Source organism: Homarus americanus, unplaced genomic scaffold, assembly GCF_018991925.1.
Source record: "Homarus americanus isolate GMGI-L3 unplaced genomic scaffold, GMGI_Hamer_2.0 scaffold20465, whole genome shotgun sequence".
Taxonomy (NCBI): Eukaryota; Metazoa; Arthropoda; class Malacostraca; order Decapoda; family Nephropidae; genus Homarus; species Homarus americanus.
This window is the reverse complement of record NW_024756914.1, coordinates 1953249-1979490: the sequence shown is the minus strand read 5'-3', so window position 1 is coordinate 1979490 and position 26242 is coordinate 1953249. Positions and strand designations below refer to the sequence as shown.

Below are 26242 nucleotides of genomic sequence, written 5' to 3'. Positions count from 1 at the left end.
GCATAACAGCTACAGTCACTGCTTCATTGCATAAATCATCCAACAAATTAATACTTGTGGCGTCTTGGTGATTCCTACATCTGATAACTGCACATAACCTTTACAGCAGGAGTGAGTGTTGTTCTCTAAACAAGGCAACAGACAAGTGGTGTGAGGTGATGACATCTGATGGACTGGCTCATACACAAAGGATGATAATGCAATTTGCATTACATCAGTACCTACAAGATACAGGAAATATCTGAAAATAGATTTGATGTTGTACCTTATTTTCTACAGCTAAAGCCATATTGATAGCTTCAAATAAACTCATTACTGTATTGTATTGAGGTACCAGTATCAGTTATGAGCTACAGTATTATATGAGTTGAAAAAGTCATTTGAGCAAAACAATTATAAACGCAAAAGTTCTAATTTCCTGCTCACTTCAGCTTAGTTTATTTTGAAGTATGATCCCATTTTCATTACTTAGTGAAACAGTCAATCTTATGCCATCATTCATCTTTGTCTAATGACAGTATGTCCAAGTTCACAGTTTCTGTATATAAATTCCGTCACCTTATTGCTGTCAACTAAATGTGTGTGTGCCTTAGGTAGAGGTTCCACGTCATTTTGTTGGTATCTCTTATGTTTATTTTTGTGCCTTAGTTTAAATGAACTACAGGTATTCAGGTGGGTTTTTGCATCTTTGCTTTAAAAAGAATATTCAACATACAAAGCTCTGAGAATTCTGACCCTATTGTTAGCTTAAGTGAGCCAGTTAAGTGCATTCTTATATCTTCTCTCACAGGAGATATATATACAATGTGCAGGCAGACCTTTAAGAATCCCGGCCCTATTGTCCGAGTGTAGTGTACGTCTGTCACACTTATTTGAGATTACCTGAAGAAGATTAGCCTCTCAGCTTTTTTTACTGCATGGTTATATATCCTTAAACTACCTGGGGGAGGTTAGGTTAGGTTAAATATTACACTATTATGATAGGTTATGGTATGGTAGATTAGGCGAGTTTAACATTAATCTTAAAGGTGAAATAAGGTGGGAAGTTGTCTTCAGGTGAGCCTGCATTTGTTCCTCCATTACAACAGAAGCTCAGTTACACAGACCACGTGGTGCAGACTGCAAATGCCACTAAAATAATTAAGTTTTAACTTAACTTATACTCAGGCTTGTAATTATGAAGCCATAAGGTGTATAACGTCATTTAATGTAAAAATATTAATTACAAGTAACTGTATTCCCTAAAATAGTATACTACAGTATGTGTGTGTGGTGAAAAGTAAAACGATATATTTAAGATGGATTTTTTAAATATTTATTTATTTTGTAAGTTTCAGCGTATGCCTAGATTCCATGTAGGAGAACACTAATGACAGTCCTCTCCAGTGCTTCAGACTCAAGGTTGTTCGTGTCTGCTCTTAGTGTGTGATGCTCCACAAATACGCAGGGTTATTTCTGGCCGCTCTTTGAAGCCTTCTGCTATAATGCTGGGTGGCCGCAATCAAGAACACACACGCTCTCCCTTCAATCACTGTCATTCACTCTTACTATAGTAACAGATGTGTTCTGCTACAGTGCTTCCTTCATAAATAAAATTATACAGTATTTTTTTTAATATCTTTTCATCTACCAAACAAAATGCTGACAGAACAAGTTAATAAAATAACAAAACGTGTAAATTTACATTTCTCAAAATTACTTTCCCTTCTCAACAAAAACAAAACATGTACCGAGAACAAATTAATAATAAAAATATTACATTTCCAATACTGTACTGTATTCGTTAGAAATATTAATATTTCACACAAAAACTGTTGATAGAACTTCAAAATAAAATACAATGCAATATTATGGATGATAAATTCTTTGGTCAGTATTCACACTTTATCTTTCTCCTCGAGACAAAAACCTCCATTATTCATTATTGGACGTTGTTTTTGTCAGATGTAATTTCTTTTATCTAGTAACATGGTAAGAGGTTCTGTAAAAATGGTAGAGGATCTGGCAACCAGGTAAAGGCTCTGGCAACATGGTAAGAAGCTCTGGTAACATGGCAGAGGTACAGGCAATAAGGACAAAACTTGGCGCCCCAACCACCAGACAAGCTAGCGAGTACGGCGCCATGTGATTCACGCACGCACGGACGCCTACCTTTCTGCTGGACGCATAACGCATGGAGCTGCGCGAGGACGGCATGCGTGGGCACAACTCCTGCCATGGGCTTGGTGATGGGCGGGCCGGGTGGTGACATGGGCGGTGGGGCGTGGTTGGTAGGGGTGGTGGTGGTGGTGACGGGGGTGGCGGCGGCAGAGACGGCCAGAAGAGAATAGAGGCCTGCGTATGGTGCCAACCCAGCTGCAAGGAGATAAAAAGGACGTTTAAAGCAACATTCACAAGTTATGAGGCCTAATCTACTATACATAACTACTACTACCACCACCATACTATGTGTATGACTATCTTATCTATACATATGCATCGCCCCACTGTATGTATCTATGTGTAATGTACGACTCAAATCTATCTTTCTACACAATATATCTCCCCCCACGTAGCCTGTAGTGTACATTTTAATCAAGCTACGCCCACTGGACATTAGATTAATTATAAATATCTGTTCAAAAACTGGCGTTAAAATTTCTCGCCTTTATAACTGTCATCAGCGAGTGGAAAAAATACTAAGTTCTGTATTATTGATGCTACTGGCTCTTTTCCGTTATTTATATGATTAATAAAAGATGCAGACGAGCTATTAATTAAAGTACAAAGAACGTAAAAGAATGAAATGGCAATAACACGTAATAAAAGTAAATAATATTAAAAACAAAAGCAACCATAAAAATAATACGTATATAAAAATAAAAGTAAGAGGATAACAATAAGTAACAATAACATAAGTAAAACATATAATCCTGTACAACATTCCAGTTACGTGAGCCCAGCCGAGTTTATTGAGCCTGATCACATAAGCAGAGCAGAGTCATCAATTCTGGCCAAGCCTGTCAGCCCAAGATAGTAGAAAGAGCCGTCAAAAGCGAACCAATGAACCGAAATGTCAGCCGACTATGAGGAACGTCAGGGTATGAGCCGAGACTTAGCCGACACTTGTCAGGAACGTCAGCCAATGAGCAGGAGGAGTCTCAGGCGACTAGCAGTAAGGAAAGAGTCGGTGAGTGGAGACAACGAGCCAAGCTAACGAGGGTGAGTCAGCCAGCCAGGCGAACACGGCTTCACTAATGGCCGGTGTTACTGATGATGGTTGGGTGGTGCACGCAAAAAAATGGTCCGTCGTCCTCTTTGTTTGGAGTGTCTCTAGTGGACGAGACTAAGTGCACGCGCGTGTGGTGTGTGTGTACGTGTGAATTACGACACCTAAGAACATCTTTACACGTATACACACAAAATTTCTAACCAACCTAATCCGTTTACTTACATTCTCCCGAGATTTAAACAATTGTCTAGACAAATGTGAAAATAAGCAGAGGTTCTATAATCAAACGTACAAATTGTGTATATTATACTTGTAAATATAAAAATTCAATAAATACAAACACAGCCATAATGAGCTTTCCGATTCTCCTGTGTGTGTGTGTGTGTATCAGCGGCGCAAACCAACACCTCGACTGACCACCTCAATATCCTTCACTTCCTCCCGCGATAATAACCTCCGGAGTGTAGTGACAGGTGAGGGAGGAGGGAGGGGAGAGGGGCCCTAAGTAGGATGATCCATATCTCTCAAACAGCGTAGCGCCAGGCATAACAGCGACAGTGCGGGAGATCAATTTAGCGTCCAGTCGTTTTGTTTCCTCCTTACGACGCACTTATAGAATGCTTTATTTTTACGCCAGACGGATGTTCTCCTCTGGCGATTTCTGCCTTGGGTAGCGAAGATCTACTGTGGTATTCCTTGTAACGCCCCCGTATTTAATCCCCCCCCTCCTATACACACTTCAGCATACACCATATCCTGTACCACATCCTTCCTCATCTACTACCCCCAAAATACTATCCTAAACACCGGTTGTATGAAGATATCCCATCCAACCTATCCTAGCCAATCCTACGCCTTGTGTAACCTAAACATAGCCCTATTCTAACCCGGGAACAGTCCATCCAACTTCTAATTGCGTCTCATCCTATCACAGCTAATCCTAACCTTGCATTGATTACCTAAACATAGCCGATCCTATCTTAATACTAGAAATAATCTTATCCCATGAGTTTAGCCTAATCTATCACAATACAATCTATATTAAAACAAACGTAACTTAACCCAAACTAATCATCATTTAAACTAATACAATTATAAAGAAAAAATAACTAAAACAAAATTGTGCTGGTAATTTTTGTCCAGACAGTTAAATTTTGGCGAGTGATTTTGCGCACATCTACCAGCCACGAGTTCATCTACCCGATACGAGACCGTCTTTCTACCCCTCCTACCGAACACTACAAGCAGGACCTCCACCCTACCCCCACCAGGCCGCCGCGTCGCCTCCTCAGCGCCCTTGAGCGACGTTGGCAACATCATCAAGTGCTTGGCCCACATACCGCAGGAGAAAGAGTGAGAGAGAGGGAGGGAAAAAGACTGAGAGGGAGAGAAAAGAAAGTTATTACAGTATATTTTGTTGTTGTCATGGGGGTTAGTAGGGACTGGTTGAAGGCTTAGCAGCGTAAATAATAACTGATAAAAAAATCTTCCCTCACAATGGAAAAAATTGCCGTTCAGTCAAACTAGACGGATATTATGCTGACTAACGCAACCCCCAAAATAACAGCCCTGATGAAATACTTCTTATTTTCCTCCTCGGTGCTCGGTTTCCCCAGCCACGTGCGTGAAGAGGCTTCCCGGGTGAGCTGCTGCCAGACCAGTGAGTCGTGTTGCCCGCAGCCTACCGTAACACCCACAGTTCATCATCATTTTGTCAAGATCGTCTAACTCTCCATAACTTCCTTCGTGGTCAAGTTGCCACATAAATTTTAAATTTGTTCGTTGTCCAAATTAAAACTTAGGACTAGTGTCATATAGAGGACTGTTGTAATACATTTTTGCGCCAATACTGATATCAAGTCATTAAGTCTGCGTTAAGTTATCAGTGGAAACCAAACTTGACACGGACAGACGGACACAAATACTGCTATATATACCAAAAACTTCTAGGCGGGCCATCAAAAAACACTTCGCTCCGTTTGATGTCCTTTTTCTGACACAGTTGTAAAGGAGTGACCATTAACGATGTCAGTAGATGTTAATAATGATAATAATAATAATAACAATACTTCGTGATCAGTTGAATCATTGAACAACAGTGATCGTTTCCCCCGGTTGTGTTCCTCTCTCGTTGGTGGAGTTCCCGAAATTTTGAACATTCTAAAGTGCCTTCCTCCTCCCTCCCCCACTTTCCACATCGTCCTCCTAAAGTAAGGTTATTGCCTATGGCACTGTCCCCCGTTTGTCCTCCACACGCCCACCACGCCAGAAAGCACACCGTGACTACGACTCTCTAAACTGTACTCTAGATACGGGAAAACCGGCGTTGGAAGCTGGTGTAGGTTGGCCTCTTCCTGCCCCAAAGCCCATCATGTTAGGGCGCACGTGTAGACGAGGTGCAGTAAGCACTTAATGGTCAAATAATTCTAGGCGCCTCACTGCTAACGACCGCCGAGCTGGGGCTAATTTGTATAAAAAATGTTCCTATGTGTACTGCTGCCGTGTGTGTATAAAAACAATGGCGTCTTGAGCTATGCCGCCCTCAGGTTAAGAAGGTCTACAAGTGTGCGAGGCATCAACAACCAGTGTTTCTAGTCCACGCGGAGAGAAAAATATATACGAGTATACATATATAAAGTGATCGCCCAGGAGAGGCAAACACTTGTTTATTCTCCAGGTTATGGATGTTGTCGTAAAACTGGTTGGTAAAACTAACATGAGCTCAGCCGTAATGAGAAGAGCGTCCAGAGTTGGCGGTAAAAAGTTCCCGCCAACATCTGGCCCCCTGGCGGCTACTTGACACAACCCAAGACGTAAACAAGCTGGGCACAGCTCGGCTCCTTGCCACAACCACTTCCTTCTTATCCAACCTTACTAAAACTTCTAAGTTGGGAACTTTACAGATTAAAATATTTTCATTCACAACACTTTTTTAACTCGTGTAGTCTATGTTTTGTTTCAACATTATCCACAATTCTTATTTTGAAACCACGAATGTTTTTATGTCTTCACCGTAAATGGAAAATATTGTTTTCCTTTTCTTTCTTGTTGCACATAATGAAAATTTAAGCGTCAAGCTCCTTCAATTCTAGACCGTTTGAATTGTAACGTGGCAGGCTTGTACCTTGGTCCAGTGCATCCACATCCTCTAGAACTGAGATATTTGTATGTCTAAAGGAGGGTCAGCAGACTGGTGCCTGTACTACGGCACCTTAGTTGCCTATCTTATACTATAGGCGGGCAAGGGGTGACTTAATTGAAGTTTACAAAACACCTCAGAGGGCACTACTCAGTCGAGTGTTCATACCTGGAACTGGCGGACGCCCGCCCCACTAGAGGTCACAGCTCAAGGTTAAAGAAGCCACAAGTCCAGAAAATTGTGAGGGCAAATTTTTCCGAGTGAGAATTGCAAACTCCTCAAACAATCTGCTAGAGCGTTGTGACGGCACCGAGTGTGTGAGCTCTTTCAAGACCAGGCTTGACCATCACTGGAGCAGGTTCCGATACATTCAGGAGCCAGTGCATGCCCAGTACTTGCCAACTGTGTGTAACAGACGTGACCGACCGTCCAAGCGGCTAACAAGCAGATCAGTGGCGAAGAGGATAAAGTAAAATATTAAAACTACAACGATGCGGAATGAGTGTAAAAATTCCATAGACTGCATCGGTCAGATCTGAGGTCTGGGTCCGGCCCTGTTTGTGTATGTGTTTATAGTCACCTACATTAATATGCTAATTCATGACCTTGAAATGATGCACTTTACACCCCTCCCTCCCTCCACACCCACCATCTTGGCCGAGTCTATTTTCAGACACTGAGAAGCAGTTCAGAATAATTTCCTAAGAATCCCACCCGCTATTTTAATTAGCTAGCGCGGGAAACACACACACACACACACACACACACGCTTCCGTCTTTCTACCTACATACATACATCACCATACTCGTCGAATATGAGGAACAAGAACTAATGTATGCTGATAAGTTCTAGCTCAATGGGTCAAGAGTTTTTAATAATGATAATAACAATAAATATAACAACACAATAATAAAATAAATTATAATGAAATGATGACAATACTAACATGCTTCGTATAATTCCAGTATATATATAGAAATACCCTAATATATACACAACATACAGTATACACACACTAACAAGCGGTGCTCCCAAGATAGCCTGGTTAAGTATATACATTTTATTGCCAGTAATTACAACCCTCGGGCCACAAGAAGAGCACTTTATTATTTATTCCTTAATATAACAACGAGCTTCCAAGTCCTGGATGGGTTACACACCGCCCCTCAAGAGCTTCTCTCACGTACGAGAAACATCCACCACTGAAGTAACGAAGGGATGGCATTGTGCTGACTAAAAGTAAACAGAAAAGTCTTTATATGTGAATTTTTTGGGCTAAACGTACCAGAAAAGTCTTAATATGCAAAAAATAATAATAAACGTAACATATAAGTCTTAATATGTAAAAAAAATTAATAAACGCAAATAGAAAAGTCTTAATATGTGGATTTTTTTACTAAACGTAACAGAAAAATCTTAATATGTAACAATGTTTAATAAACGCAACCAAAAAGTCTTAATATGTAAAAAAAAAAGACTAAACGTAACAGAAAAGTCTCAATAAGTAACAATTCTACTGTATATGAAAAAGGCAACATTCTACCTCTGATGACGGACGACATTCTTGAGCAGTGGGAGATAACTTATATGGTTAAAAAATGTATCTATAATTCTTAGGTCTTTTAATGTCAGCTAGAGTAGACAGACGTTTATGTGGGCGTCTGAGGGAGGTTGTGAGCGTGCAGGTGGTGATGGGGGTATAGGTGGTGGTGATGGGTGTACAGGTTGTGATGATGAGCGTGCAGGTGGTGGTGTGGGCGTACAGGTGGTGATGATGAGCGTGCAGGTGTGGGCGTACAGGTGGTGGTGATGGGCGTACAGGTGTGGTGTGGGCGTACAGGTGGTGGTGATGGGCGTACAGGTGGTGGTGATGGGCGTTTTATAAATATATTCTCCTCATCAATAATCTTTACACACACACACAGTAAAACAATGTGTATCTTAGCAACCAGAGATGAAGCAGCCACACTCACAACGCATCATATAAATTAACCTTTAATATTATACGCTGCAGGACGTAAAACAGTGACTGGCTACAACGATCATTTTTACTATACGGTATTTCACAGTGAACGACTTAGGTAAACAAACAAGAGTGATGTCAGAATTACTACTCGCTTTTGAGGGTTGTTTTTTTTAGTGTTTGTCCTGACAGTAGGACTTGACATACGGATGGACGCGGATTGATATACGGACACAGCGAGACTGACATACGGACACAGGGAGAAAATGACACGGGCAGTGAGACTGACATACGGACACAGAGAATGACACGGGCAGTGAGACTGACATACGGACACAGGGAGAGAATGACACGGGCAGTGAGACTGACACACGGACACAGGGAGAGAATGACACGGGCAGTGAGACACATACGGACACAGAGAGACACGGGCAGAGGAGACTGACACGGACACAGGGAGAGAATGACACGGGCAGAGTGAGACGACATACACACAGAGAATGACACGGGCAGAGTGAGACTGACACACGGACACAGGGAGAATGACACGGGCAGTGAGAGACATGACACACTGGACACAGAGAATGACACGGGCACAGGGGACTGACAACAGACACAGGAGAGAATGACACAGAGTGAGACTGACAGGGACACAGGGGAGAATGACACGGGCAGAAAGAAACTGACATACGGACACAGAGAATGACACGGGCAGAGTGAGACTGACATACGGGGGGAGAATGACACGGGCAGAGTGAGACTGAGGACACAGAGGACAGAGGAGACTGACATGACATGATACGGACATGACATGAGACATACGGACAGAGAATGACACGGGCAGAGTGAGACTGACATACGGACAGAGAGAATGACATGGGCAGAGTGAGACTGACATACGGACAGAGAGAATGACACGGGCAGAGTGAGACTGACATACGGACAGAGAGAATGACACGGGCAGAGTGAGACTGACATACGGACAGAGAGAATGACATGGGCAGAGTGAGACTGACATACGGACACAGGCGAGACACAAACACGGCTGAATTCAAACAAGAGGAACATCTTGACCGTGGTGGCAGTGTGCGCCTTCCAGTCACTCCGGACGGGACAGCACCAACAAGGTTAGCTGGTACGTATCACCAATGACCTCGCTCTATTTAAGGCATTTCAAAGGAACATTAGCGGCGCAAACTAGCGGAGAGTTTCCCTGGTAGAGCAGAGCGTTGCCATGGTGAGGCCACGCGGCGCCTTATCACACCCACCGGAAAAAAAACACAATTTGTCAAAAGTTGGCGGAGTCTGGAATGCGCGATGTGTGTACTATAGGTCGATGCCTCCACTCAACCCGTTAAAATTTCACGACGGCCAAATTTTCGCTAAAGCCGGTTTCCGTGCATGAATAGTATGCAAAAACGCCCCATCAGAAGTGCCTTTTTTATGGAACATTACAAATTCAGCAGCAATAATAATACGGTCCTGTTAATTACACCGTAGATAAGTAGGCGTCGTTCACCCCTGACCGACCCATACATTAGCGAGGCGCCATGAAAAAGATCTATTAATTCTGTGAGATTCTATTAACCGCTGTCTTGCGGGAGATAAAAACACAAGCTCCGCCCACGCTGACGGTAGGTGGGAGGAGCCAGGCCTTCATGGGACGCCTGATGACCAATCATGGGGGAGAATGTTGAATGGGGGCGTGGATAACGTCATGCATAGCAGCCACGTCCCACAAAGCATCGCTCACGACCACCAACAACTGAATATTACGGAAACCCGATTTTAGTCCATCACGCAGGCCAGGTAATGTAATACACCCATACCGAATCTCAGATTTAAAATGTAATAAAAGTGGAGGAAGCGTAACACAGACGCATGAACGGCGGCGACGATGGTTGAGAAGATAAGACGAGGTGACGTAATGCAGGGTGAGCCTCAGAGGGAGACGTCGGCCCGCTGGGGAAATTGAAAAGTATGATGGTGAGGGCGACGTGAGGTGGAGTAGACGGCGGGCGGCAGTGGCGGCACACCAGGAAGTGCGAGGCGCTCTACCGTCCACTACACGTCACTCCCTCCCCTTCAATCTTAATCCAACACCCGAAATTCTTCACTCCGGCTACGTATAATGCCTCACGCTGAAGCTCCTCACAGCTCTCCACACTGAAACTTTATAAGATTCAGTCTGAAACTTCATCCTGAAACTGGGTCCTTTAGTTTAATGTGCTGGTCGTCCGTCAGTGGCTTGGACCCACCTGTCAATATCGAGGACTAGCTGTAATAACTTGGTTGGTATCGCTAATCTGTCGCAGCCGTGGCAACCGTCTATCTGCCGCTATCGTTGGTAACTGTCGTCAGTCTGTCTGTCTCTGTCTGTCCGTCCCTATCGTTGGTAACAAGCGTCTGTCTGTCTGTCTGTCGTTATCGCACCACCACACAATATACGCCACAGTTGTTATCTCCCACGTTATCATAGCTCTTGGTCTCACATCCGCTGTGTGCGTGTGTGTGTGTGCGCCAAAACACACGCTCAAGTAACGGACATCCACACACACATTAGGAAGTAAACACGCAACATATGCAGACAGTGATGACGTAGTGACGCAAAAAAAACAAAAACCATCCACGACGCAAACACCAACCCGGCAGTAACACAAACTCTCAAATTATTTAACCCATCAAAATCCCATAAACGCATAAATACATTTATCCCCGGGGAAGAAAAAAGTACGAGTGTGCGATAATAAAACAATACCAATAATCACAGTGTTACGGATATGTGATTTATTTTTGCCAGCAGGACGATACAAACACACTGCTTTCCGCCTTCCGTTCAACTGTTAATGGGAGGCGATGCATTGACGTCTTGTGGTCAGCATATTTATAATTCCTACTTTACTTTTCACCAACCATTAAGCAAACTAGTCAACAATAATATTCAGCTAAATAAGCTGGATTGTCAATTTCTCCTATTATTTTACTTCAAATTTCAAATGGGTTAAAAAATTTCCCCTAAGTGTCCCAGGAAATGAATTCTGAGATAATAATAATAATAAACCAGGGAGAAGCGACAGACGTAAGAAAAGGGAATTACAATATAAAAGAACAAGATAAATAAATAAATCACACGTATAGAAGAATAACGGAAAGTATATAGAAATAAATGGATAATTACATAAACAAACAACTATGGAGGAAAGCTGTGTCTCTTGAGTTATTCTAAAGGCGGAAATAAATTTAATCCAGTAACGAACTCTGTTTATGGTACAACAAACTCCCCCTGATAAACACAATCGTATAATGGAACAAATGGTTACTTATCGAATGTAATTAACTTCCCTAATACACTCAAGTCTATCCATCTTTCCCTAATACACTCAAGTCTATCCACTTCTGGCTTCTCCCCTAAAACCTAACCTAACCTCACCTATGAGGGTGGTATCCCTTCTCACTGCCACACAGGACAGAGGTTCATACACAAAGAAATACATCATATTCATTGACAGTATATATAGATCAGATTCATGTGGGTGATGTCACTGTTCACTGCCACGCAGGACAGAGGTTAATACACAAAGAAGTGCATCATATTCATTAGCAGTATATATAGATCAGATTCATGTGGGTGATGTTACTTCGCTGCCATGCAAGACAGTGGTTCATATACATTGGATGTCATATTCTAATTGAAGAGTAATCAGTGTGGGCTACCAAATTTGGGATAAACAGCAAGAATGTCCTCAAGCACCCCTGATTCAATGTAGTAATTACATAGTTCAAGATACAATAAGTCAGGTGGCCTGAAGATTTTGACAGTGTCACATTCAATAATATAGTGTTCAAGTGTATGCTTTAAAGGTTTATCACAAAGTTTACATGCTGAGTGTTCCGGTATGGGTACAGCGTTACTAACTAGCCAGATGTGTCTGTACCCTAGCCTAATTCTGACCACGACTACATCACATTGTCTGGTTCTGTCCTTATGCTGGCCATACCGGTACATCTCGTCACAAAATTTGTCATATTTACTAATGCTACAACTGCCAGGTCTCTCTGCAACTGTACTCCAAGCTTTGTCAATAAATTTGTTAAACTAAAAAACCTTACTTATCCTCACCTCACCTAACACCCTGTTCAGTTTTCTTCGTCTGTTCACACACACACACACACACACACGTTCACATCCTTAACTTACACATACATACATACATACAGTGTAAAACGTATATACAGTAATTGCACTCATATTGACTAACAAAAATATTTATTAATTCATATAATTTTCTTGTTTACGTAAGTGGTAAATAGAGGGTCCCCCCCCCCCCACACACACACTTAAGCACACATACACTTAAGGCAATTTTACATTCCACTTTATAACGAGACTGAGGCACTTTGTTGGAAGCGTGTTCACTAAATTTAAAAATGAAAGACCCAGTGTTCGTAATGATCATCTGGTTAGGGTGGATTATTCCTTAATAATTCCAGTTTAATCCCGACCCTGTAGATACTGTTAATAATAATAATATAAAAATAATATAAAAATACAAAAATAATAATAACAATAATAAAATTAATAATAATAATAATTACAGTTTAATTCCCATGACTAAATAAATATACTGTATCACTCGAAATCTCCGCACGACGTATATAAAACAATGTTGAGTTACAGATACAGGTACAGCACAGTATAAGGATTACAGCATTAACAAACATTTTCATTCCATATTCCTGATTTAATCTGCAAACAACAGAACAGGTACAGACGCACTTTTAACACAGATAAATGCATTACAAACACGACTGACGATCCAAATACAGTACAGTACTGTAACTCGATGTAATTTTGTACCGTCACACTGCCTTAGCCACTGTAAGCCGAGATCAAGAACGCTCTGAATATTTACCTCTGGAAAATATATACTTTAATTTATATTACATTATTATTATTATTACTATTACTGTTATTATTGCTATTTCTACTATTTATGACGGTTGTTATAATTATTATTAGTCATTGTTCTGATTATCACTTAAATTTCTAATACCTGTACTGTATCACCCTGTATTACTATTATTGTTGTAGTTATCATCATTATTATCACAAGATATGATTAATGTTTAAATTATCTTTTCTTATCATTAATCTTACTTTTATTACTATTATTTCTACTACTGATACAAACATTATTAGTATTATTAATATTAAACGTCAACTTTAATACAAAAAAGGCCATATTCATTTTAAAAGTTCCCTCCACTGATTCCCCTCCTTCCCTACCTCCCTCCCCTACACTTCCACTACCCTCCTCCCTCTCCTTCCCTCCATCTAGAGCCTATTTAAACACCCGTGATTGTCTTCCTTACCAGTAATTGAATTTTATTAGTTTACTCACCTGACACTAATTAACTCTTATTTACCTTGTGGTCTGTGGAGGCAATGAGTGACACCTGAGCACATCCAGTTCTATCTTATTACCTTGGACTAAACATCAACATTACCTCTTATTACATTTATCATCACCTGCAGATAATTACCCACTTGAAACTGTATTACATTAAATTCAATCTTTAATTTTTTCTCCATCTGTTTTCTTTAATATCTTCTTTCTTTTGTATGTTTTCTTCTTAACTAATTTACATTTTAAAGTTGAAATATATTCTCAATACAAATATATTTCTTATCCTTTAAAAGAAACATCTAATTCACTCTCTAATTGTCAATACTTTTCACCACCGTTTAGTGTCGCGTCGCTTAGTTACCATTTAATTATGCTATTGCAACAAACACCGCTCGATTCTAGCAGGAATTAAGCTTAGCAACCAATGCTACACTTAGCATAAAACCAAATTTGGCAAATACTGAACAGGTGTTGTGTCTTGTTGTTTGGTGATGGATTCTACCCTGGCAAATATTATTCTTGGTTGCTATCGAGTAATTCTAACGTTAACAACAATAATAAAAAGAACTGTGACCACAAAATCAACGTAAGTGTGTGTGTGTAATTACAATAATACTACACCAATACTAATAATACGATCAATAACAAATTTAACACTGGCTACCTTCCAAATGTCCCCCCCCCCCCTCAGGGCCCAGCGTTGCATCAGTCAGCACGTTTAATACTCACTGATGAAACAGGTTTGAGACCGCAAGCCACCCAAGCGTACCGTTGCCCTCCACTACACACACACACACACCTGCTTCCTTGCCGCTGACCTGACCTCACGTGAACTTTGACCATCTTGGGCCCGAGATGACCTCACGTAAGGGGGGGGGGTTTCACTCGAGATTTATACTTCATTTAAACCCACAATGAGTGTTACAGCGACGAAAGAGAATGGAAATGTCTTGAAAAAAGTTTAAAGTTGATCTAATAGTCAGTCAGTCGGTCGCAAAGTGAACGTCTCTTGGTAAGGTTGTGTCTCTCAGTATAACTTTGATGTCACTTTTAGGGGATATAGATAAAGTTCTTATAATATCCGAGCAGGATAGGACTCGGAGCAACGGATTCAAGTTGGATAAGTTTAGGTTTAGGAGGGAGATAGGAAGAAACTGGTTCACAAATAGGGTGGTGGACGAGTGGAACAAGCTTAGCAACTTTGTAGTAAGTGCGGGAACTCTGGAAAGTTTCAAAAGGAGGCTGGATAGATTCATGGATGATAGAGAGTGGTAGTAACTCTCGACAGGAGCTGCCATGCACAGGCCAACCGGCCTATTGCAGACTCCTTATTTTCTTATGTTCTTATGTAACTTAAATCAAATTTCTCGATACCAGGAAAATTTAACGTAGATCCGACCCCTCAACCCCCGACCCCCCCCCCCTAGCTGTAAACACACTTGACTAATTAGTACCGCAATACCTGACCTATTCTACCTATCTTAGACACAAACTATCCAAGAGTGGGGTTGGGGTAGGTCCTTAGAACACCCGAAGGAGCACAAGTTTTTCACCGGGGCACCACACTGTAGGGAAGCTTTATGTGTGTGTGTGTTCTGGAGAAGGGTACTGTACTTGAGCTGCATCTTGGCTACATACAGTACAGTCTTCTCCACACACACACACACACACACACACGTGGAACCTGTGTTGTAGCTTCCGTCTAGACATAATGTATATTATTAGTGGGTTGGCTGATGACCCACCACCCCCTCCCACTTACATAGTGGGAGGGGGTGGTGGGGGGAAAGGGGGGGAGAGAGATTGAGGTAGCGTGGGGAAGGGGGGGGGCGAGTGTGGGAGAGGGAAGGGAAGGAGCAGTGTGAGCGGAAGGAGAGAGAGAGAGAGAGAGTTAAGATCTGACGAGGGAGGCCATTCCCCCCATCCCCCCCCCCTTACTAGTCATCTACGTTCAGGTTAAGTAATGACTCGGGAGCAGCGGGAGGAGGAGGAAGAAGAGGACACACTCACCCCACCCCCCTGCAGCACCAGCGCAAAGTGCAACCAACTCTGGCAGGCGTAATGGTGGTGACTGGTAGTGGTTGTTGTAGCAGTCGTGGTGGTGGTTGTAGGAGTGGCGATGGTGGAGTTTGGTAGTAGTTGTAGTTGTAGAATTGTATTTGTAGTAGTGTTGCTGGTTGTAAACGGAATTCTGGTAGCTGGTAGTCATAGTGGTGGTGATACTGGTCGTGGTGGTTATAATGGTGGTAGTTTTGATATACTGATAGAGGTGGTGACAGTGGTAGTAGTTGTATTGATGGTGGTGATAGTGGTTGAGTAATGAGTCAAAACAGCCAGTGAGAACAAAGAAGATAATGAAAGACTAGAGTAGTGGTGGTGACAAGGATGATAATGACGAGGAATGATAATGAGGGTGATAATGATGAAGAGGTGATAATGAGGGTGATAAGGACGCGAAAGGATGATACTGACAAGTGATAATGACAGGTGATAATGATGACGATTCCCTGTACACACACACGGACAATGTAACAGCGAAATTTTCAGAATCAGTGCCAAAAATAGAGATCAATTGACGAATCACATAAAGATTAACCGCCCTACCGCTAACCTAACCTCATCTCACCCCCCAAGAGTCTCAGGGTGGGTAATCTTCAGGTGAATTAAGCTGAGGTGGCGGAGATTCTTCAGGTTGGTTCAAGAAAGGTGATAAGGCTACAACACGATTAGTATTATCATGGGTTGACCTATGTTTTGACCACCCTGCTACTGTTGACCTCTGTGTGTGGGTCTTTAAAAGCTTATCGTGTTAGTGAGTGTGCAGATGAACACGGGAGGAGGAGGAACTGCCGCGGCGTTGTGGAGGTCAGTGAACACCCTGAGTTCAACGCACAGATGAACGACCTGCCTGGTACATTAGGTGTTCAGCCGATTCTGTTCCGTTCACGACCATCACTCATGAAACCGTGTCTTTGATATTAAATATGACATTGCAATAATAATAATAATAAATTAATGAAAGAATACAATATAAAAGAAATAATAATAATAAACGGGCAATAAGCAGTCAAACCGGTTTTAAGAAAAGACAACAAAAACATTACTGGCGGGAAGAATCGAGTCTTGTTATAGCCAACCGGATGACGCTTTGTTTACACCGCGTCCGAATACCTTCACACGGCTTTATGCGACTGGTTTGTGTTCAAATTAAATGCCTCCACCCTGCTTTTGAAACATGCCGTCAACACACACACACACACAAAAAAACACCCGGAATACAAAGACCGGAAACAAACACACACACATAACCGGAAAAAGAGACGCCAACTAGCCCAGCTATTGGCGCACGAAATCCTTCATTTTTTACTTCGTTAGATTTCTTTTCAATACCAATTCCAAGACCCGTGCTGCTTTCAAAATCCAAAACTATAACAGCGGCTACATTTCCACCACACAGGAACTTCCACTCGTATCAACTTAATCATTCTGTAGATACTAAATAATACTACAGCTACAGGAAGGAAAATTTACATCAAGGGTAATATTTATTTTTTTCCTAAAGAGACATCACTACTTACCAAGAATCGTAAAACTTAAAAAAAAACGCAGAAAGTTCTTAAAAAGAATCAACTAACAGACTGTACCGACATCTTAGCTACAACCAAACACATACACGGAAAATTGCGAGAGAGTGTTGAACCTCAAATCCCAACTTTGTGTGTATGGAACTGTAGACGAAGAAGACCTAAGAGAGAGAGAGAGAGAGAGAGAGAGAGAGAGAGAGAGAGAGATATCTTGACGTCTTATTCCTATCTGCATAATGTAGCACAAAATAACCCGTACCTTGCTGGTCTGAGCTGACGGAGGGAGGGGGAGGTATGAGTTAGAGGGTATGAAATATGGGGTGAGAGGGAGGGGAATGGAAAAGGAGTGGGAGAGAGAGGAGCGATGGGAAGGGGGGGGTATGGGATAAGGAAGGAGTAGTCTCACACTCACACATCAAAGTCATGTAAATAGGATCTCGTTTTGCCAGCAGTGTGTGTGTGTGTGTGTGTGTGTGTGTGTGTGTGTGTGTGTGTACGACCACCACTGTTTTAATTCCCCATTTTCATTCCTCTTTTTCTTTCGTTCCTTCAATTAACTAAACTTTATTCATTACCTTAATTGGACCCCCCCCCCAATAAAAACAATGAAAATAACAAACAGGTAGATAGAGGAACCAGGTGTCACATTACGCACATCTAGTTACGCCAGAATCCCAACACAACGCCATGAAAGGTAGAATAAGTGGTGTTCGCTTACACACATTTGTGGAGGTATTTTTTTTATGCATTAAAACACAAAAATCAAACCTGACGAACACAACAACACGAGCAGCCCCGTGTCTTGGTGATCTAATAAGGAGGTAGGTAGGTGTTTTTTTTACTTAATTTATGAACGGCTTAGATGTATGTATGATAGTTTTCGCAAATTCCTTTAGATTTACATTGTGTTATGATGAATATGTGTGTGTGTTTGTTTACTAGCCTTTTAGGAATGTTCATAATATAATATTTTTCCACTACTTTCTACTCAACCCTCATATATCATCCCTTACCCTCGATTCCTAGTGACAGGTTAGTAGTAGTAATAAAATGGCGGCGCAAGTATGGCTATAAGGGGAGGATGGAGGCCATGTTTAAAAAAAAGTAGTAGTAGTAGTAGTAGTATATAAACATACTTTTTAAACACTCGAATAATCTTACCCATAACTTCACCCACCCCTCACCCCCTTCCCATAATCACCACCCAATCACAGTTCAACTACACAACTACCCCGTTTCCACCAATCATCAGGGAAGAGATGTGGTGGGGGGTTGTTAGATCATCGCCCCCTGCAGTGTGTGTACCAAGGACCTACCCCCCCCCCCTTAACACCTCACCTCACCTCTTAGGTAATTAACCTTTAAATCTCATTATAGCTTAAACTTTCATTTTCGACCCTGATTGTAAGGTGAACCCCGAATGTCTCTGCTGTGTTGGTGTGGGTGTGTGTGGGTGGTGTGGGTAGTGGTATTGGTGGTGATAGTGGTGTGGGTGGTTGTGTGGATAGTGGTGTTGGTGGTAGTGCTGTGGGTTGTGGTGGCGAGGGTAGTGTGGGTGGTGAAAGTGTGGGGATGGTGGTGATGTCATGACCCCACCAGCCTCCGACATCACTCCTTGACCTGACACACACATACACACGAGTCACTGATCATGACTGACCTTCGTGTTACTTCTTAGTCCCGGTACCAATTCCTCTCCCAGTACCAGTCCTCCTCCACCCCCACCCCAGTACAAATTCCTCTCCCAGCACCAGTCCTCTCCCCAGTACCGGCCCTCCCCACCCCAGTCCTCTCCTCCCCCAGTACAGGTTTAGGTCACAGTGACGCAACAAACAGCAATTACTAACGGGACAAGGCAATAAATACTGCTCCCGCCTCCTGAAGCTGCACCTTATACTGCACCAGTCTCCTGAAGCTGCACCTTATACTGCACTAGTCTCCTGAAGCTGTGCCTTATACTACACCACAGTCTCCTGAAGTTGCGCCTTATACTGCAGTAGTCCCCTGAAGCTGCGCCATATACTACACCACAGTCTCCTGAAGCTGCACCTTATACTGCACCAGTCCCCTGAAGTTGCGCCTTATACAGAAGAAGGAACATTGCCAAAGAGGAAGAGGAGGTCAGGAGAAAGAGCAGAACTTAAGAAGAGGAAGAGAAAGGGGAGGAGAAAGAAGAAGGAAGAAAAAGAGGAGAACAGGGGCAGGTGAAGAAGAAGAAGGTTTACCCGACTTCAGACTTTACAATTTATTCATCTCAGACCGACACAAAGGCCTAATTAAATACAAGAAAAACAACAACAAGAAAAACAACGACAATAACAATAGTGTTTCCTCAGGCCCAAATAAAATAAAAATAACTTAAATATATATATATATATATCTTGAAAAAATCACACGGGAAAAGGGAAACAACGGAGCACCTTAGCTTTCGTCTTTATTCAAGACATCTTCAGAGGCAACTGAAGATGTCTTGAATAAAGACGAAAGCTAAGGTGCTCTGTTGTTTCCCTTTTCCCGTGTGATTTTATCAAGATTTATCTTATCCACGTTTTCATTGTGGGCCTACATGAAATATATATATATATATATATATATATATATATATATATATATATATATATATATATATATATATATATATATATATATATATTATATATATATATATATATATATATATATATATATATATATATATACATATATATATATTTCATTAGCCCAATAAAGCACGCGGACTTCTACATACAATCAACACCTCAATCCGCCAGGATTCGACCCCACGGCTCATGAGCCCATGATTGTGACAGGGGAATGCTACCTCTGGACCACCAGGATACTGGTGTTGTAGAAAGAAAAAAGCAACTTTTAATCGCCACCTCTATGCAACGCTGCCAAGTCTCCACCTACTACTACTCCCCCCCTCCCTCCCTCCTTGCCGAATTTTTTTTGGTCTATTTACAACAAATCATCTTTTCATTTACACCAACACATTAACAACTCTCTCACATCATTTCTCAACTGATTTATTTACAAATTATGCACCTCTCATTTACAACTAACCCTCTATATGATTTACAACAAAAGAAACAAGTCAACATAAATACCCTCCCTTTTTTACAACTAAATACTAATCGTCTATCAATTTACAAAAAAAAATCGACATCACACCTCGACTAATTTACAACCAACATTAATAACACCCATCATTTACAACTAGCTAACTAACTAACCCCTCCTCCGTCATTTACAGCACATGGAACCCCCCCCCCACAAATGAACACCAACCTCCACAATACACGCTCACTCCCTCCCATTTTTTATATATTTTGAACATCGTTTTTTACAGCGAAGGGAAAACGGTAAATGTGTATGTGCTTTTTTTTTTATATATATATATATATATATATATATATATATATATATATATATATATATATATATATATATATATATATATATATATATAGATAATGATTAAGTGAGTCGTTTTTAGTCTTTTTTGTTTTTATATTAATGGGTCTTATATTTTTGTTACGTCTGTATATGCTCGGTCGTTCAGTTTTTAAATTCTTAAATAATGCGAAACAAAAAATAAAAGTTAAATGGTTTTGTTGAATAGTTTTGTAGACGTCGGGGTGGGTGGGTGTGGTGGAGGAAGAGGGGTGGGTGTGGTGGAGGGGTGTGGGAATGGGTGGGTGGGGTGGAGGAAGAGGGTGGATGTGGTGGAGGAGGGTGGGGGGGAATGGGTGGGGTGGGGAATGGTGGTGGAAGTGGGGAAATGGGTGGGGTGGGGTGGAGGAATGGGGGGTGGGTGGGGTGGAGGGAGGGGCTGTGGGTAGGGGTGGAGGGAGGGGCTGTGGGTAGGGTGGAGGGAGGGGGTGGAGGAAGGGGGGTGGGGGGGTGGAGGAAGGGGGTGGGGGGGTGGAGGAGGGTGGAGGGAGGGGCTGTGGGTAGGGTGGAGGGAGGGGCTGGGTGGGTGGGAGGGGAGGGGTGTGGGGTGGGGTGGAGGGAGGGGGGTGGGGTGGAGGGAGGGGGTGGGGTGTAGGGTGGGTGGGGTGGGAGGGAGGGGTGGGTGGGTGGGGGAGGGGGGTGGGAGGGAGGGGGGTGTGGGTGGGGTGGAGGGAGGGGTGGGGTGGGGTGGAGGGAGGGGGTGTGGGTGTGGAGGAGGCAGGGGTGTGGGGTTGGGAAGAAGGAAGAGTTGTGGTGTGGAGGGGTGGGTGTGAAGGGGAGCAGGTGGGGGTGGAGGTAGGGGTGTGTAATGGCGTGTACTAGGGAAGAGGAGGGTGTGTTTAATGGTGTGGGTGTGGACGAGGGCTGAGGGGGTGAGGAGTGGAGGCAAGAAAAGGAGGAGGGGAGTGGTGTGAAATAACGTGATGTGGAAATATTCAGTTCTCACTCCTACTCCCCCCCCTTCCTCCTACCACTCCCCCCCCCCTCCTAGAAATAGTGGAGTGGAGTAAATACTGTCTGTCTGTCTGTCCGTCCGTCCTTTCGTCAAAAAGCTGGCAGCCGCTCGACAACTTTTCCCATACTCGACAAGTTTCAAATCGTGGCGCTAAAATGAATGAGAGAATCCTTTTCGCCATGTACGAATCCTTTAAGCATCATTAATCCCCTAAAATTCCTCATCAACTTCTTCAAATCCCAATAAGGTCTTAAAAAATCCTTCAATTCCTTCATTTAAGTTCCCTGAAAAAAACCTCCTTTAAGCTTATTTAAAATCCTAAAATCCTCCTGAAAATCCTAAAAAAAATCCTCATCGCAGACCCTTACAATCCTTTTTATAATTTCCTATAAATCCGAAAATCCCTTTACATACATACCTCATAATCCCATTAAAAAAATCCCCAAATCACATCACAGGCCTTCCAATCCCACTTTAATTCCCTCCCCAAAAGAAAATCTCCAATAAAAAAATCCCCAAATATTTAAAAAAATCCGACAATCCCATTCAAATCCCCAAACAAACACACAACACCCCCCCCCACAACAATTCACTGTCTCTTATACATCCGTCGTCGTTTTTGGGTTCCCGTTTTTTGTTGGCATTGTTTTTTCTTCCCTAGCGTCATCTGTTTAATTCAATTTGGGTTTTCCTGCACCAACTATCAATTTTCTCGTTCCTATCCGCCTTCTGTTCTATTGGCGAGCTTCCGTTCCGTTCCCTCTCTCTCATCTAGGTATACTGACACTGTATATATGAGAGAGAGAGAGAGAGAGAGAGAGAGAGAGAGAGAGAGAGAGAGAGAGAGAGAGAGAGAGAGAGAGAGATCAGGGAGGTACAGCTTCAGTAATCTTAATCCCCAGTTCTGAGTGCCTCCCCACCACCTTTGAGTGTCACGCACCAGCCGTGAGTACCACCCCTAGCTTTGAGTGCCAAACCCAACCTTTAGTGCCACCCCTGCCTTAAAGCTGTTTCTCCAGCACCCGCTAGTCACAGAGATTGGTAAAGATAGGGTACGTATTTTTGTCCCCTAACTGATGCTTAAGTGGACGTATCTGCCTCAAGTCTCAGGGCAGTCTAGACCGCCATATTGTACATCTAGCTTATGCCAGCCAGTTAGACACGCCCCTATACATTACCAGTCACAAGGAAAATTTAACGAACGAACGTTTGATGAATTTCGTTGCGTCTGAATTCTTAAAGTTCCTACCTGGTTCACTATAGCTACGACACAATAATAGTGATTGAAAATGACGCAAATATAGCAAAGAGACTTCAAGGTAACATGTGTTCAGTTATCCCGAGATACGAGCACATACACACAGACACACACGCCTGCATTCGAATCCTTGACAATCCGGATTCACAGTTGTGAGTCTCCATGGATCCGGATTTAGAGTTGACGAACAATCGCCTTTTGTTGTGTCGTTCTTGGAAAAGGATTCGCCCGCAGCCTTGTTCCTCCCCGCATATTAAACATAGGGATATTTTCTCTCCCTCGTCATCATCTTTCGAGGGGTGAGGGAACATTACCCTTCCGTATGTGTGTGTCTGTCTGGTTATAGTAGTAGTAATTAATTGTAATTGTAGTAGCCTTAGTGAATGGTGGTGAATAAGAAATGGATGGTGGTAGCTCTGGGTGGGTTATAGTGGTGGTTGTTATGGTGGTGGTGAGTCAGTAGTGGTGGTAGTAGTAGTAGTTGTGGTAGAAAGTGGTAGTTGTGGTTGTTGTGATAGTAGTAGTTGTGGTTTTCGTGGGAGCAGTGGTAGTACATAGTTGTGGTTGTCATAGTTGTGGTTTTCGTGGGAGCAGTGGTGGTAGTTGTGGTTGTGGTGGCTGTGGCGCCAGACTCCCTGCTGAGGCCCGCGTCTGCCCACACACACCGAGATTAAACACACAACTGCCCCTCCCACTGACCTCTCCTCCCTCCCCCCTCCGGCTGACCTCTACCTACCTCCCCCTCCCATCCCCACCCCCCTTGACCTCTCTACCTCCCCCTGTCCTCTTTACCTCTCTTCCTGACCCCTGGGAATACATAGCGACCCGACTCTCATACCTTCCCTCACTATATCATGGCCATGTCCCGATACCTCCTCCTACAGGTCACCACACGTCACCATACACGTCGTTCTCTTACAGGTCGCCACACGTCACCATACACGTCGTTCTCTTCCAGGTCGCCACACGTCACCATACACGTCGTTCTCTTACAGGTCACCACACGCCTCCCTTCATTATACATAAGGTTGAAAACGACCACAATCAACGCCACAACCTTTCCAGTAGTCTGTTATAATGCTTTGGGGATTCGCCTTGCACAGTATGTAAAAGGTTGCTCAATAAACTAGCCCTCCCAACGTGAATCTGATATCCCCATGGTATCGACAAAATACTTCCTCATATCGATCCTGATGTCTTTCTACAAAACTCACTGGGTTACACCAACCCAAACTGTAACTATTACTTTCCTGACTCTCCCGAGTTTAGTTCAAGTCTCCTACTACCTCATTCCTTCTCCTTGATTAGCCATAACATCAGCAGTATTCCCCTTCATCTAGATACCTTTTTAGATCAGTGTTTATCTTCCATTGACCACAAATTTGATGTACTTGGGTTCTGTGAGACCAAACTCACTAACGATATTGACCATTTGTATAACATTCCTAATTATAATAGACACTGCGTCAACACGTCACGACACAGTGGTGGTGTCGCCCTATATGTTGATATCAAGTATAACACTTCTGTAAGAGATGATTTAAAGGTTCAGGAGTACATGGAGAGTGTTTTCATTGAATTACGTAACGACACACGAAATATCCTAGTAGGAGTAATCTACAGAAGACCCCACACTAATGTAAGGAATTTTCTTGATAAATTTTCGGAGCTTATCTCTATCATAAGTTCAGAGAGGAAAGACTGCTACATCACAGGAGATTTCAACCTTGATCTACTAAAATCAGAAACTGACACCTCAGTATTAGACCTTCTTGCTACCTGTCATTCTAAACTCTTCTTCAACACTATAACCAAACCCACTAGAGTAACTGCCACCTCTGTCACTGTGATAGATCATATCTGGACTAGCAACACTCCTAACAACCTAGCAAGTGGAATTATTTATAACAATATCTCAGATCACTTCCCAGTTTTTGCCATGTATAAAACAGCCACAAGACCTGAAAGGTCTAGTAGAGTCTCAATCCAATACAGAGACTACTGCGCCGACAACATGCTCCTTTTTTAAAACAACCTAATGAATGCTAACCGGGATCTTGTCTATGCCTCCAACAACCCTAACGTGAACAGCTGTAACTTCTCTAGCATCTTCAATGCTTGCTTTGATAAATGCTTCCCGCTCAAGACTAAGTCAGTGAAAACTGTATCCATTTCCAAACTCTATATCACAAGCGAAATTAAGATAATGATAAAGGAAAAACACAAACTCCAAAGGAAATTTGCAAAAAGACCCATAACTTTCGGTGATGCTTACCGAAGTATCAGAAATAGAGTAACTCAAGCAGTTAGAAATACCAGACGTAACTATTATACAAATAAGCTCGTCAGCATCAGGCGATAGTAAGAAAACCTGGAATGTCATAAATTCTATTCAGAACAGGAACACTCAGCCTTCGGCCCCCCACGCAGCTTTTATGATAAACGATTCAGTTATAACGGAAACCTCCCTCATTGCCAACCACTTCAATGAATATTTTATTAATGTTGGGAAAAATCTTGCAGAGAGCATCCCTGATCACCATGAGGAATTTAGAGCCTACCTGCAAAACAGACAGCAAAATGAACTATTCTTATCCCCTGTCACAGCAGATGAATTACTGGCCATCATAAAAATGTCCAAAGATGCAGCAGCAGGCGAAGACAATATACCAATGAGCATTATTAAGAAAGTGGCCCACTTATTACTACCTGTTCTCCTCCACATTTGTAACTCCTCCTTCACTAGTGGTGTCTTTCCTGATAAACTGAAAATTGCTTAAGTCCACCCGGCATATAAAAAATCTGGGGACAAAGGTCTCTTCAAGAACTACCGCCCCATATCAGTCCTCCCAGCCTTGAGTAAGATACTGGAAAAGCTAGCATGAAATAGACTAAATTCCTTCTGCAATGCCAATGACATCTTTACAGACTCCCAGTTTGGATTTAGAGCTAGAAGGTCGACTGAGAGTGCTCTGCTATCCTTTACTAATGACATCTTAAATTCCTTTGATGACAGTCAGTTCACAGTCTGTATATTCTTGGACCTCTCTAAAGCCTTCGATACTGTCGACCATACCATCCTCCTTTCAAAGCTTGAACATTACAGCGTTAGGGGCCTGTCCCACAATTGGTTTACCTCATATCTGTCCAACAGGATGCAGTATGTCTGTTATAATAACCACCAATCTGACTCCTCGCCTATCTTGTATGGAGTCCCCCAAGGTTCAATTCTCGGTCCAGTACTGTTTTTGTTGTACATAAATGACATAG

The 26242-nt window shown here is 42.5% G+C and overlaps 1 protein-coding gene across 6 annotated transcripts in view; it reads right to left on the bottom strand.

Moving 5' to 3' along the window:
• LOC121857172 (mucin-17-like) overlaps positions 1 to 26242 on the bottom strand; it is a 117042-nt gene that overhangs the window by 24034 nt on the left and 66766 nt on the right. For all 6 annotated transcript variants that reach the window (XM_042353091.1, XM_042353090.1, XM_042353089.1 and 3 more), the window contains one exon: positions 2152 to 2355. In XM_042353091.1, coding sequence (XP_042209025.1) covers positions 2152 to 2355 — 204 coding nt within the window. The remainder of the gene's footprint in view (positions 1 to 2151; positions 2356 to 26242) is intronic.